Here is an 11,717-nt window from a genome sequence, read left to right as displayed (position 1 = left end):
CTCCCCGAGGTTCGGAATATCTACATTATTTTGAGCCCGACACTCAGAGACGACAGGGCCGTATATGTGACCGTGTATTTATGGCTGACGTCTTTTGTGTGCATTGTGCGTCTGAATCATCAGAGGAAACTGCCATGAGGAAGAGGAGGCTCTGTGTGAGAATGAGCCCTCGCACAGCTGCACAGACAGCTGTATACGATATCCAGATCATCGCAAAGTCCAAGTACCATCTTGTTGACTACACGTGTATAGGGTAAGCTCTCTGGCTCCAGAAATGACTGCAATCACGATTCACCTTATGTTACGCTGTGCGTTATAAGACTGTGGAATTTGCATAAAAATTCAAACATATGACTCAGGCGTTTGTGTTTTTTTACACAGTGAGATTAACAATCTGGGGATATGGTATCGAACCGGAGATGTTCCTCAGCATCGGTCGTCCCAGGAGACGCCCGTCGCCGCCAACACAGATGTCCCGTCCAACACAGCCAGGTAACGTCATTTTACAACATTCACGACAGCTCCCGAAGTTTCGGCTCTCCTCCCCTGCTTTCCTTTTTATTTCACGCTCGGCGCACACTCTCGAGCTGCTGCTGCTGCTGCTGCTGCTGCTGCTGCTATGCTTCCCGCGCCATATGTACCCCCCCAATGAAGACACAAGCAATTGATCACTCCCGGGCAATCTGCTGTAAAGGTTGTGGCTGGACAACGAGGTAGCGGGGTTGAACCGAAGAGACAGGCTAACTAGACAGGATCCTCTGAACAAGAACATAAGTTCAATGAGGGCTAAACTCCTGCTATTTGTGGAGTGTCCCAGGAGGCAGACACAGGTCGCTCCTCTGACTGTGTTGACAGCAGCGTTGTTCTGGGCAGACAAAGAGGAGGAGATGTAGCCCGGAGAGGGAGCGACAGCTGCAGAGGAAGGGAGGAGAGCTCCAAGATTTCAGCCATGCTGCAGTGTGTGTGTGTGTGTGTGTGTCTCTCCTCTGTTCATGCTGCTCAGCCTTCCTCCGCTTCAGGCCTCAGAGTGAGTGCAGGAACCCTTTGTACTGTGTCCAGATCAAACAGCTCAATTATTTATCGCCAATGAAGAACTTGGGGATTTCTACGGCAAATTGTAAATAAACAAGCCGAGACTCCGTCGGTGTGGTGGTAGTGCCGCGGCGAAGGGAAGCTTGGCACAGCGTGCCGGTGCCTCTGCCAGCTTGAAGTGCGATGCTTTGCCATCCGGCGCTGGGCTGAGTAAAAGCCACTTAAAAAGCCACAACAGGCCAGAGCAGTGGATGCTGGCAGACGTCTTCAAAACAGAGCTCCGGTTCACATGGCCACTGAGCAGAGTTGTCAAATCATCCATATATTTTAGAGCTGCAACTAAGGATTATTTTCTCGGTTAATCGTTTGGCCCATAAAGTGTCAGAAGACCTTCAAAAAATGTTGATCGGTGTTCGTCAAACCGGGAAATGATGACGTTCTCTAATGTCTTGTTTTGTCCACAAACCAAAACGATTCACTTTTAATGATTTCTTTGTTATCCGGAGCAAAGAAATGAAGAAAATATTCACATTTAAGAAGCTTAAACAATCGGAAATCTTGTTTTAATCATGAAAAAAAGCGTCAAACCGATTATCCAAATAGTTTTAGCTCTAATATATTTTTTGAAAGCCAATAGTCAATAATCTTTGAGGTGTGGAATTGATGGCAAGATCCTGGGCCCGTATGTGTGTATGCCCCCGCAACTCTTACCGGTAAACCTCAGTTCTTTTGAAGCCCACTTTCAAGTCGGTGAGGCTCAGAGGTTGGAATAAATTGCAGCTCGAAGCGACTCACACACCACCAACCCCCCCCCCCTTCCCGATGCCTGCTGAGATCACAGGCTGCTGTTTTTTGTATTAACATTAAAATTCATCCCACAGTCAGAGAGTCTCTTCCTTATAGAGTGTTTTTCATCCATAATGCGCTGACACATAAGGACGAGACCGTGGGCAATTTAGACCGTGGCAGTTGTGTGACTGTTTATCTGACATCCTGTCTGTGTTCGTACCTGAACTTTAGACAGGCGCGCAGATATACAGATAAAGAATTGTCTGGGGTTATTTTCACGTCACAGATTAGACGGGTCGGACGCGGTGATTTATAAACAGCTTGGCGAGCTCAGTGATTGCTGCCAGTAAGTACAGTACTACAGTGTAACTGTCTGTGCAGTATCACCCCGCTATACTTTATTCATATTCAGCAGGAGAAAATTCTCTCCTCCATGCCTCCTTCGGGCTATCTATAACAACTTTATGGCCTTTGGAGAATAGCACCTCTTAAATTTAAGTGCTCTTTACAGTCAGTGGAAAAGATGTTTTAAATACAGTCAATAATGTGTAAATTTTTAATGAGCCTTATAATTTTGAAAGCTTCAGTGATCCCTCTCAAATGTTTCCTTGCCTCAGGCAAGCGAGAGCTTGTTAGAGTTGTGTACAAATGTAAACCAAATTTTTTTCTTTTTCGGCGGCGCGGGGCTGCAGCACACAGAAACTGCAGGGTGTTGCATCATTATGGGATGCGCACAGTTATTGCATCAAGGCTAAGGTATTGTTTGAATTGTTTTTTGTGCTGTGTTGGCAGCTAATGCATACAGCGCTCTAAGAAGTCGTGCCGTTGGACGGTATTTGAGATGTGATTTAGGTCTTAAATTCCGTCTTCTTGCCTGTTATGAGCAGTGATGTTGTTTAGAGAATGGTTTTGTTGGCTGGAAATGATGCACACAAACTTATCTGTATGTGGGCTTGTATGTGTGCAGTGTAGCCGCTGTGTTTTCCTCGGCACAGTCAGACCCAGTTTACAGCTGTGAGCTGTTGCCTCACAGTTGACAGGTTAAAAGAATATGAATATGTGTAGTGAATAAATATCTTTTGGTTCCATTGGACTTGAAAGTTTTTCTTTTTAAAGGATTAATTATAAACTCATCCAGCCTTCAATTTTCAGGCAGTGCTAATTCATTCATTTTCAACTAAGTATTTTGATAATCGATTCATCGGTTTGGAGCTTTTTTCATTGTTTAAGCTTCATAAAGGTGAATATTTTCTTCATTTCTTTGCTCCACATAACAAAGAAATCATTAAAAGTTGATCGTTTTGGTTTGTGGACAAAACCAGACATTTGAGAACATCGTTATTTCCAGGTTTGACGCACACCGATCAACGTTTTTTTTGAAGTTTGTTTTTTTATATTTTATGGACCAAGCGATTCATCGAGAAAATAATCGACAGATTAATCGATTATGATAATAATCGTTAGTTGCAGCTCTACATTCGTTTACTGTATATCATAAAGGACTTATCGTTTATTTATTATTTATTAAAACTTAAAGGGGTTGTAACACAGGTGTTCAGTTGCATTCCTTGTGGTGTTTAAGAGTCTTAATTGTAACTTCGGGGGGGTAAAACTGCGCAAGCCCTGTAAAATCTTATGAGTTCATGATAAACACTTAACCTAAAATAGTTATTTCTTATTGGCCTAGGCTGCTGCGCCATACGGAGCCCGTAAATCTGTAAGGGCATGGCTCTGTGTTGAGCAGTCTGCCCATACAAATGCATTTCAACCCCCTGCGTGTCTTCACTGTCTTTTTTATCAAGTTCGCCTGAAACGTTTTCCAACCAGAAACGGCGTTTTGTTTTGATTCATAGCTACAGCTCGATGTCAACCACTTTGGCGTGTTATCTGTCAAGACAGACCGTATCAGCCAGCCACTCCCTGACTTTATAATGTGGAAAAGCTGCACCGTCCGGTCAGCTTTTTAATGTGTCCAGTAAAGTATCCCCCTCCTTTCTTCTCCCGGGCCAACGTTGCCATTTGTTCTCCTGATAAAACTGTCATTGCTGAGGCTGATATCTGACCTCTACAGTGACTGCTAGCATAAATTAGCCTTGTCCTAATATTGCAATTTCTTTCGCTTCACTCAGAATCAAGGTTTTTGACATTTCTCTTAGAATAATAGGCTATTGTACACACAGACACTTTTTAAATCAAACTGTGGAGCGATAAAAACGTCAAGGGCCCGGTATCTTTTTTCCCTCTTCCTCCAACACGTGAAGAGCTAGAGAGTCATCAGTGTCACAACTGGCGTGCATATCCATACGCTTCGGATGGCTCTGTCTTCTACCTGTGACACGCCACACATTGCTGCGGCGCCGCAGGAGTACTGTATCGGCTTTCATTGCGCCGCTGGTTAACCGAGACTTCCCACTGCACGCGACTGTGACTGTCAGCGCGTCTCCCCCGAAACATCTCCCCCATCTGAAAGCACCGGGGGGACAATCATCCTCCCGCTCATTACTTTGTTGTGTTTGGGGAAAAAAAAAAAGTTTGGGAAGATTAAACGCGGGGGGAACGCGACAAGGTGCCACGGATGATCGAATGATCAGCCGCGATCTGATGGGCTTCCGGCTGCTCGGTGATTTGCCGCCAAATTCAGAGAGAGATCCTCTTTTCCAACACCTGACACCAAACTTAAAGGAGGATAATGATGGGTGAGAAAGCAGCTCCCACAAAGCAGCACTGTCGGCACACAGAGGAAGGTGTGGAGATGTTGTCACGGGGAAAGGCTGCGTGTCAAAACAAGCACTTCCAGCTTTCTGTATCCAGCGATATTACTCTCATCCCCGTCTTACCTCTCCACCGACTACCACTTGTCTGTCTCTCCTTCTTTTTTCCCCCCCCCCTTTATTCCACGCAGGAACAACTGCGAAGAACGGAGAAGAAAAAAAATCGGTTGAAGTCTAATTCATGTTGTCATGTAATCCTTAGTGTTGCGGTTCGCTTTACGGCCCTAATATGATTTTAACTCCGGCAGATTTCAGGGGAACATTAGACTTGGTCTGCGTCGTAATTACGTAAATCGCTCAGGCCGTGTTCCCAGTTTTACTCTAATTTGATGAGGAACTACACTATAATTGAATATTCAAATTAGGAATATGTGTCAATATGGCTCTCCTTGCCTGAAATGAGGATTAATTGTTGTCAAAACTCCAGTGGCCGACATAATACGAGCCCCCAACACTGCTGTTGATTAGCAAATGCATTTGCCATGTTTTTGTTTTAAGAATTAGTTGTCTAATTGATTTGCCATATGTTACCCTCTCCAGTGCACCTAAAATTGTATTTAGAAATCACCAGTTTGGATTAAGACAGTTTCTGTGTTGGAGACAGATGGGAAAAACAACCCCGGAGGTTGCCAATGGAGAAGTGTTTCTCGAGCACATTTTTCCCTGGTTTCACACCAAGTCTGTTGCGGTTTTAAGTACAACTTTCACGCGTTCCGATGCGTTGAGAGATAAAGAGGCAGATTTAATACTTTTTTCTCTGCCTTTATTGTTTGTGTCTTATGAAGCAGAGGATTATTCTAACAATACATACACAGACGCACCCAAGAATACATTTAAACCACATTATCTAGTCTGCGTACCCTCTCCTTTTCCCTCCTCAGCCGCGGGAATCAACCTTTGCGAGGTAAAAGAAGTCCGCGCTGAATGTGGCAATCGTTCTCAGCAAGATTGATGCCAACCTTTTAAAAATTCACCACTGCCCTGGATCTAACATGGCCAAATGCTGATGTAAATGAGGAGGAGAGAAGTCGACCCTTTCACTGCAAATAAATCTGAGTTGCAGACTTCAGCTCATAAATACCACAGCCTGTCAGCGGCCTTGTTTTATTGCTCTTGATGGAAATTATTGCATTTATTTATCTCGTCCGAAGAGATAATGCTTTGGAAGCCACAACTCACGTGCGGCATCCTCGGGGGAATGTATGATCTGTCTTGAATTTTTTTAAATTTTGATTTTTACACCTCCCACGAAGCAGAGATTGATTATGTTGTCCATGAACAGACCAAACACACAACATGGTACACAGTTCATTATTTGCAGCTTCACACCTGCTCGCTTCCAAAATACAGTCTTGTTAAAATTCCCCGTCCTCGTTCTCGGTCCCTAACAAACAAACTCTTGGCGCGCGCCCTCTAATCAAAGCGTTTTTTTTTTTATTATTATTGATATAGCCAACTGTTTTGCATTATCATGATGGGATCATTTGTTTTATAATGCCATCTCGGAGCTCATTCTCCCCTTCAGAGCATGTCATGCTATGGCAGCGCCTCTCTCGGAGCTGTGGATGTTTGTTTTTTTTCCCTGCTTGCTGTGGATTTATCGATCCGCAGGGGTGAGTCACAGGGTGTAATTCATGATAGCTTGATTGATGAGGATTTCAATCTTATATGGTTTGTTAACTTCAACTGCCCACAAAGTGCATTCTGTGCTGTTTTCTGTAATACAAGGCCATGAATGGAGCAGGGAGGGGGGGAGGGGGAGGTGAACAGACTTCCCTTGAATAATGGAATCTCTCAGTTCCTCCAGAATTAACAGGATCCTGCTCCAAACTTCGCGTTAAAGGTCTGTTCGAGCCCCTGGGCACAGGCTGAGGCACGGTTTACCTTTTCCCATATTTCTCCTCCTCAGATTCAGACTGTTATTTCAGCGATCTGTTTTGCCTGTAGACACTCCAGGAAAAGCCCTTTGAGCTCTCGTTTTTTAATGTCTGACGTTTCCTCGTCAAATGTGACGTTTCTGTGAATTTCGGGTAGCGTGATTGTCATTTTTTTATTTTTGTTTCTTTTCACTTCCAGGAAGACCATGAGCAGGCCAGATTTTGAGCACCAGTGCAGTGGAGGCTACACAAAAACAGGTAGATTTTCCTCACACGTTGAATGCACATTATTTAGTCCATCATGCATAATGTTTTTAAAAGCGGTGATTTTTTTGCGACACTTTACACTCCCTGCAAATCTCCACAAAATCCGGGTTTTCACCTGTGCATAAAAGAAGCTTCTCTGGTGCTTGATCTACAAAACGCTTTACATCTCCATCTCCTCACTGATGGACACTGTAAAGAGCAAGCGTGGCTTCCCAGAGGAGCTCGGCTTTACACTCAAGAGAACATTTAACAGCTGACAAAGACGATTCATCACATGCCACACTCATAGTGCATAGTGTGTGTGTGTGTGTGTGTGCCGCGTGCATGCACTGGACGAAATCTCTCTTCTCTTTGTCAAGGACAAAACTCAACCTACAGTACGGTGCCCCACGACTGAAACAGGAGGAAAGGCTAATTCGTTAGGGAAGCAGAGCTCAGCCATGACAGCCTCAGAGCCCCGGTTGAGACACTCCAGCCTTAAAGAGTGTGTGATTCACACGGGGGGTGAATGAGGCGGGAAGGTTTTTTATCCGGCTGGAGAGAGACACCATGTGGTGAGGATTCCTCCTGCCGCTCCAGCAGAGGCACACTCGGTGGCTTGCACGGCCACATTTTCACACCCGTGGCGTTGAACGAATGCTGAGACGTGCGGATCGATTTTCAAAGTTGTTGTTTTTTTTAATGCATTAATACATTGAAATGTGAACTCGCTGAGACACTTTACTTCTATTTAAGAAAGAAACTGTGGAATGAAAGTCATTCCGAGGGAGTCGAGACAAGTGTAGCCCTGAAGGAGAAGACATTAACACACAGCTGAATGGGTTGGTGGCATTCGGTGTGCGATTCCTCCACTGGGACGGGCTCTGAGTGACGGTGAAGAACAGGCACATACTGTACAGTATGCCAGCAGTCGTCATTTATCCCCCAGAAAGCTGTCCTTCGCAGGTGCACACCCTCTCTCTCTCTGTACTACCTGCGCACGCGCGTGTCTTCTTGAGATTTAAAAAGGCAATCGGATTAAAGCCTGAGTAGTTTCCTGTTTCATTGCTGGAGACCGCGCGCTCGTCAGTGTTGCAGCATCACACTGTGAATGTGAGTGAACACAACTTCCCTTCATTAGCAGTGTGACGGCCTGTAGACCAAGAGCGAGGCTGCAGCCGACAGCTTATTTGTGTTAATTGTTACCATGGTGGTAACGCCGGTCTGTGTATATGTGGGTGCGCGTGCGCGCGCGTGTGTGTGTGGGCTGACAGCTGGCCAGGTTCGCGTCGGTCTAAAACCATGTGCGCTCTGTCAGGGTCGTACAGGCGCCTTCTTTAGGATTGATGAATTGCCTGCTTTCTTGATTAAACCCTCCGTCACTTCACCAACAAAACAAAAACCCCCACACACACACACACACACACACCAAAAAAAAAGAGCGAGCTGAGGGGAGGAGAGGTAACATGTCTGGCGAATCTGTCATCTGCAGTCACATCATGTACAGATGTGATGTGCAGGCGCTTTGACATTTATTGCCAGAATATTAAAAACTAATTCCCGTTTATTTTTTTTGCAGCCCTCCTTTGACTTGACAGTTCAAGCTCATTTGAAAAGTTATCAAGTTCCCAATCGCAGCGCCAACCTTTTGCTTCTCCTCACCTGCGTTTGCTTTGATCCGCGCCAATTAGGTACGTTATTCGTACATTGACAGGAAAAGCAGGTTGGTTTTTTTTTTAAGGTAATTAAATCGGCATCCGGGAGAATGTGTCTTAAAGGCATATGTTTGATTAAAAATGTAAGAAGTTTGCAACTGTAAAAGGAAAAAAAAAAAAAGTGGGAGTCTCTCTTCATTACCGACGGAACAACGTATAGGATTGGGCAGACACCCACCTGATAAAAAGGTAAACGTAATAAAAAGCAATACATTTACATATCTATCACATTAATCAAAAATAAAACGTGACATTGGCCCTGATCTAACCTAATATGGAGAGCAATTATTTCCCTATCCATTAGAGGAACTTCAATTAACAGACACCAGACAGTTCATCCTTCACAGGAGGATGGAAGGGGGAGGGGGGGGGAGCAAAAAGGCTCAAAATTAACTTGGGTTTGCAAAATATCTTGGCAGGATGACAGTGATTTTTGATTTTTCGCGAAACAATATTAGAATTCTTATTAAACTCCATGCATGTGCTTTTAATTTGCTGCAAATAATTGGGAAATGCAATGGAGCTTTCCAATTAAAGCTCTACTTTATGCTGTTTAATAATACCCTCATAATATTATAGCTTATGAAATGACAGGTGAGTTGGTGTATGAATAAAACATAAAGCCCTGTAATAAGAGACAGGGAAAAGAAGAAGAAGAAGAAAAAAAAAAACCCGAGACAGTTGTTGGGGGGCTTTTAAATGCTCGACATAATTTGCATATATTAATCTCCTCTTTTCAGCCTTATCAAGTATTCCACTGTATTTGAAGTTAAAATAGTCGTGACAGGCAGGGGTACGCTTCGTTTTTCCAAGGATTTATTACTTGTATAATTCTGGATCTTTAATAAGCCAATATGACTGATCCTCTGAGTTCTGTGGAATTTGGTTAATTGTTCCAGATGGCGCTCACTGATTATGCAAAATTACTTTCTTTCTCCTCCTTTGCCCCCTCCCACCCCAAACTACACCATTTCTTGATTGACTAACATGGAGAAAAAAGATTATTTTTGGCGTAGCACTTTTATTAAGAGGGTTCTCATCAGGTTTCAAACAAAAGTTCCATCTTATCTCGCTCTGTAGTTCTGGGCAAGGCTATACAGAGGGGGGGGGAATCAACCGGCTCTTATCTCCCACCGTGATGGATCTCATCTGCTTCTGCACCGCTGGGGTTATATTTTAGAATAACACAATTCTTTAGGCTGAGGGATTAAAAAACACCACCTCTGGATAGTGACACAAAAGTTATTATTAGTGTAAGCTCTCCTCCTCTTTCCCCTTCTCGTCTGTGCTTTCTCTCGCAGAGATTGATGAAATTACTAAGCGGCGGGGTTGGTCCTACACTTGCAGCCCGGGCTCCATCCACAACTCACTAACATTCTGTTTTGCATCAGCTAAACTGAGCCGAATGAATCATTTATGGAAGTGTTATGGGGGGAGGCACGGGCAGATTTACTGCCGAGCTTTTACTTTAGAGGGGAATGGGATTTCTATGAAACCGATCTTGATGTCTGAAGTAATGCCAAAGCTTACATCAAGACATGAAAGGAACCCTCTTAAAACCCACATTCTTTGCCTCTTAATTCCCCCGGTCAGCAGAAGGCAAAACAGAGAGCGAGGGAGAGATTCAGCAGAAGAAAAGTATTTACACCTGATGTGTTTACACACACACACACAAGTCCGCACCGCTGTCCTTTTAAGGACTCGCGTTCAATTCCGTTCAATTGTGTGCAGTTGAAACCACTGAAAACTGATTCTGACCAGCATTTAAATCTAAGTATAATAATACAGAGGTGAAGGTGAGAAAGTGCTCACAAGATTAACAATTGTTTGATCAAAAATAAAGAATAAAATAAAATATCATCCACACAGACAGACAGACAGACAGACAGACAATCATCAAAAACATGCCGTTTACACGGTTCAATGTTAAAGGCAACTGCAGGAAAAAGACGCGGATGAACGAGCGCTCCGAAAATTGTATTTTCGTGTCATTAACTGGATCGTGAATCATCAAGAATCATGATTAAATCTGGTTCTAGCATTTCATTTCATTTCATTTCATTTAATGTACGAAAACGACTTCATCAATCTCTTAATTTCAATTTAAGGTTTTGTAAATTAAACTAGTTTGCCAGTGGATAATTGTGGAGCAAGTTTTACGTTGAATTGGCCACTGGTTTTATTCCAGTCGTACATATCTGAAATAAAACCTGCTGTAATTTACTTATGATATGAATCCTAATGGATTTGTTTGTTTGTTTGTTTTTAATGTTGCCTCGAGGCCCTTTTGGCTTTTTTTGGCCCTTTATTACATTCGAAATAAGAGACTTAACAAGACTTTGCATTTGCAGGCCAGACTGGACTCTGGAGTCTCATCCCTCATTGCTTTCTATCCATCCTTGAGATAGAAGCAGTGCTCCATTAGTTTCAGTGTCCAGACGTGGATAGCCTCAATGGATGAGCCTGTCACAGCTTCCTCATTTGCCCCCGTGTACAGCAGGGTTTGTTATCACACATCTAATTAGAACTTGATAAAAAATATTTCACAAAAATCCAGTCATTAAATATAGTTTAAGGAGATTTATGGTCAAATATGCCTTAAAGATCTTTTAATGGCTCTGCTGACTTGTTAAGTTTGTAATTAATGGTCTTCTAATACATACTGTGGTGTGATTTAGAAAGCACAATGAGATTCTGGGAATAAAGTCGTTCTGGAAAAAGGCATCTGGGGCTTCCACACGCTACTGTATATTAAATAGTTCTGCTCAGGCTGCTTTGCTTGGGCGCCGTAAAAAAATCCGCCGCGGAAAAAGTTCAAACCCATCAGTGTCTTTACGCAGACGGGGGCGTTTTTATGTTCGGATCGAAGGACCGGCGCGCGGTTATGTTGTCATCTCGTAATAGTTGATCACTATTGCGCACATACGTCCCAAAAATCCATGATTTGATTCAAACAATTGCAAATGTCTGCATCTATGCACACAATGCAACGATTAGGCAAGTACACGTGTATGGAAATGTAAGAGCATATACTAATAACAGTTGCCCGTTTCATTGGGAGACTAATGGTGTCCTTATTAGCATAATTAATGACAAATGGCAGAGCAGCATTGGTGGATTGGTTCTAGGGGATGATAAATTGGTGGATGCCCAGGTTAGTGGCTGCCAAGGAGGCCTCTTTGGCTGTCATCCCTCCTGCTTCCATTCTGGCACAGTTCATTACTCACCGTGTGAGATGCCACTTTACATTGCCTGGTACTGTGAGCATGGAGAACTTAATAACGCCA

General features: G+C 43.5%; 1 protein-coding gene across 4 annotated transcripts in view; it reads left to right on the top strand.

Moving 5' to 3' along the window:
* LOC122769000 (multivesicular body subunit 12B-like) overlaps positions 1 to 11,717 on the top strand; it is a 31,887-nt gene that overhangs the window by 10,621 nt on the left and 9,549 nt on the right. For 3 of the 4 annotated variants that reach the window (XR_006360399.1, XR_006360398.1, XM_044025249.1), the window contains exons 5-7: positions 124 to 253; positions 382 to 492; positions 6,669 to 6,727. Coding sequence is in view for 2 of the 4 variants with exons in the window: in XM_044025249.1 (XP_043881184.1) it covers positions 124 to 253; positions 382 to 492; positions 6,669 to 6,727 (300 nt within the window). In the remaining 2 variants the exon portion in view is untranslated. The remainder of the gene's footprint in view (positions 1 to 123; positions 254 to 381; positions 493 to 6,668; positions 6,728 to 11,717) is intronic. The other variant, XM_044025248.1, reaches the window with a different exon arrangement.

This window comes from Solea senegalensis, linkage group LG5 (assembly GCF_019176455.1).
Source record: "Solea senegalensis isolate Sse05_10M linkage group LG5, IFAPA_SoseM_1, whole genome shotgun sequence".
Lineage (NCBI taxonomy): Eukaryota > Metazoa > Chordata > Actinopteri > Pleuronectiformes > Soleidae > Solea > Solea senegalensis.
The sequence above is the reverse complement of the archived record's forward strand: the minus strand, read 5'-3'. Positions and strand labels throughout refer to the sequence as shown.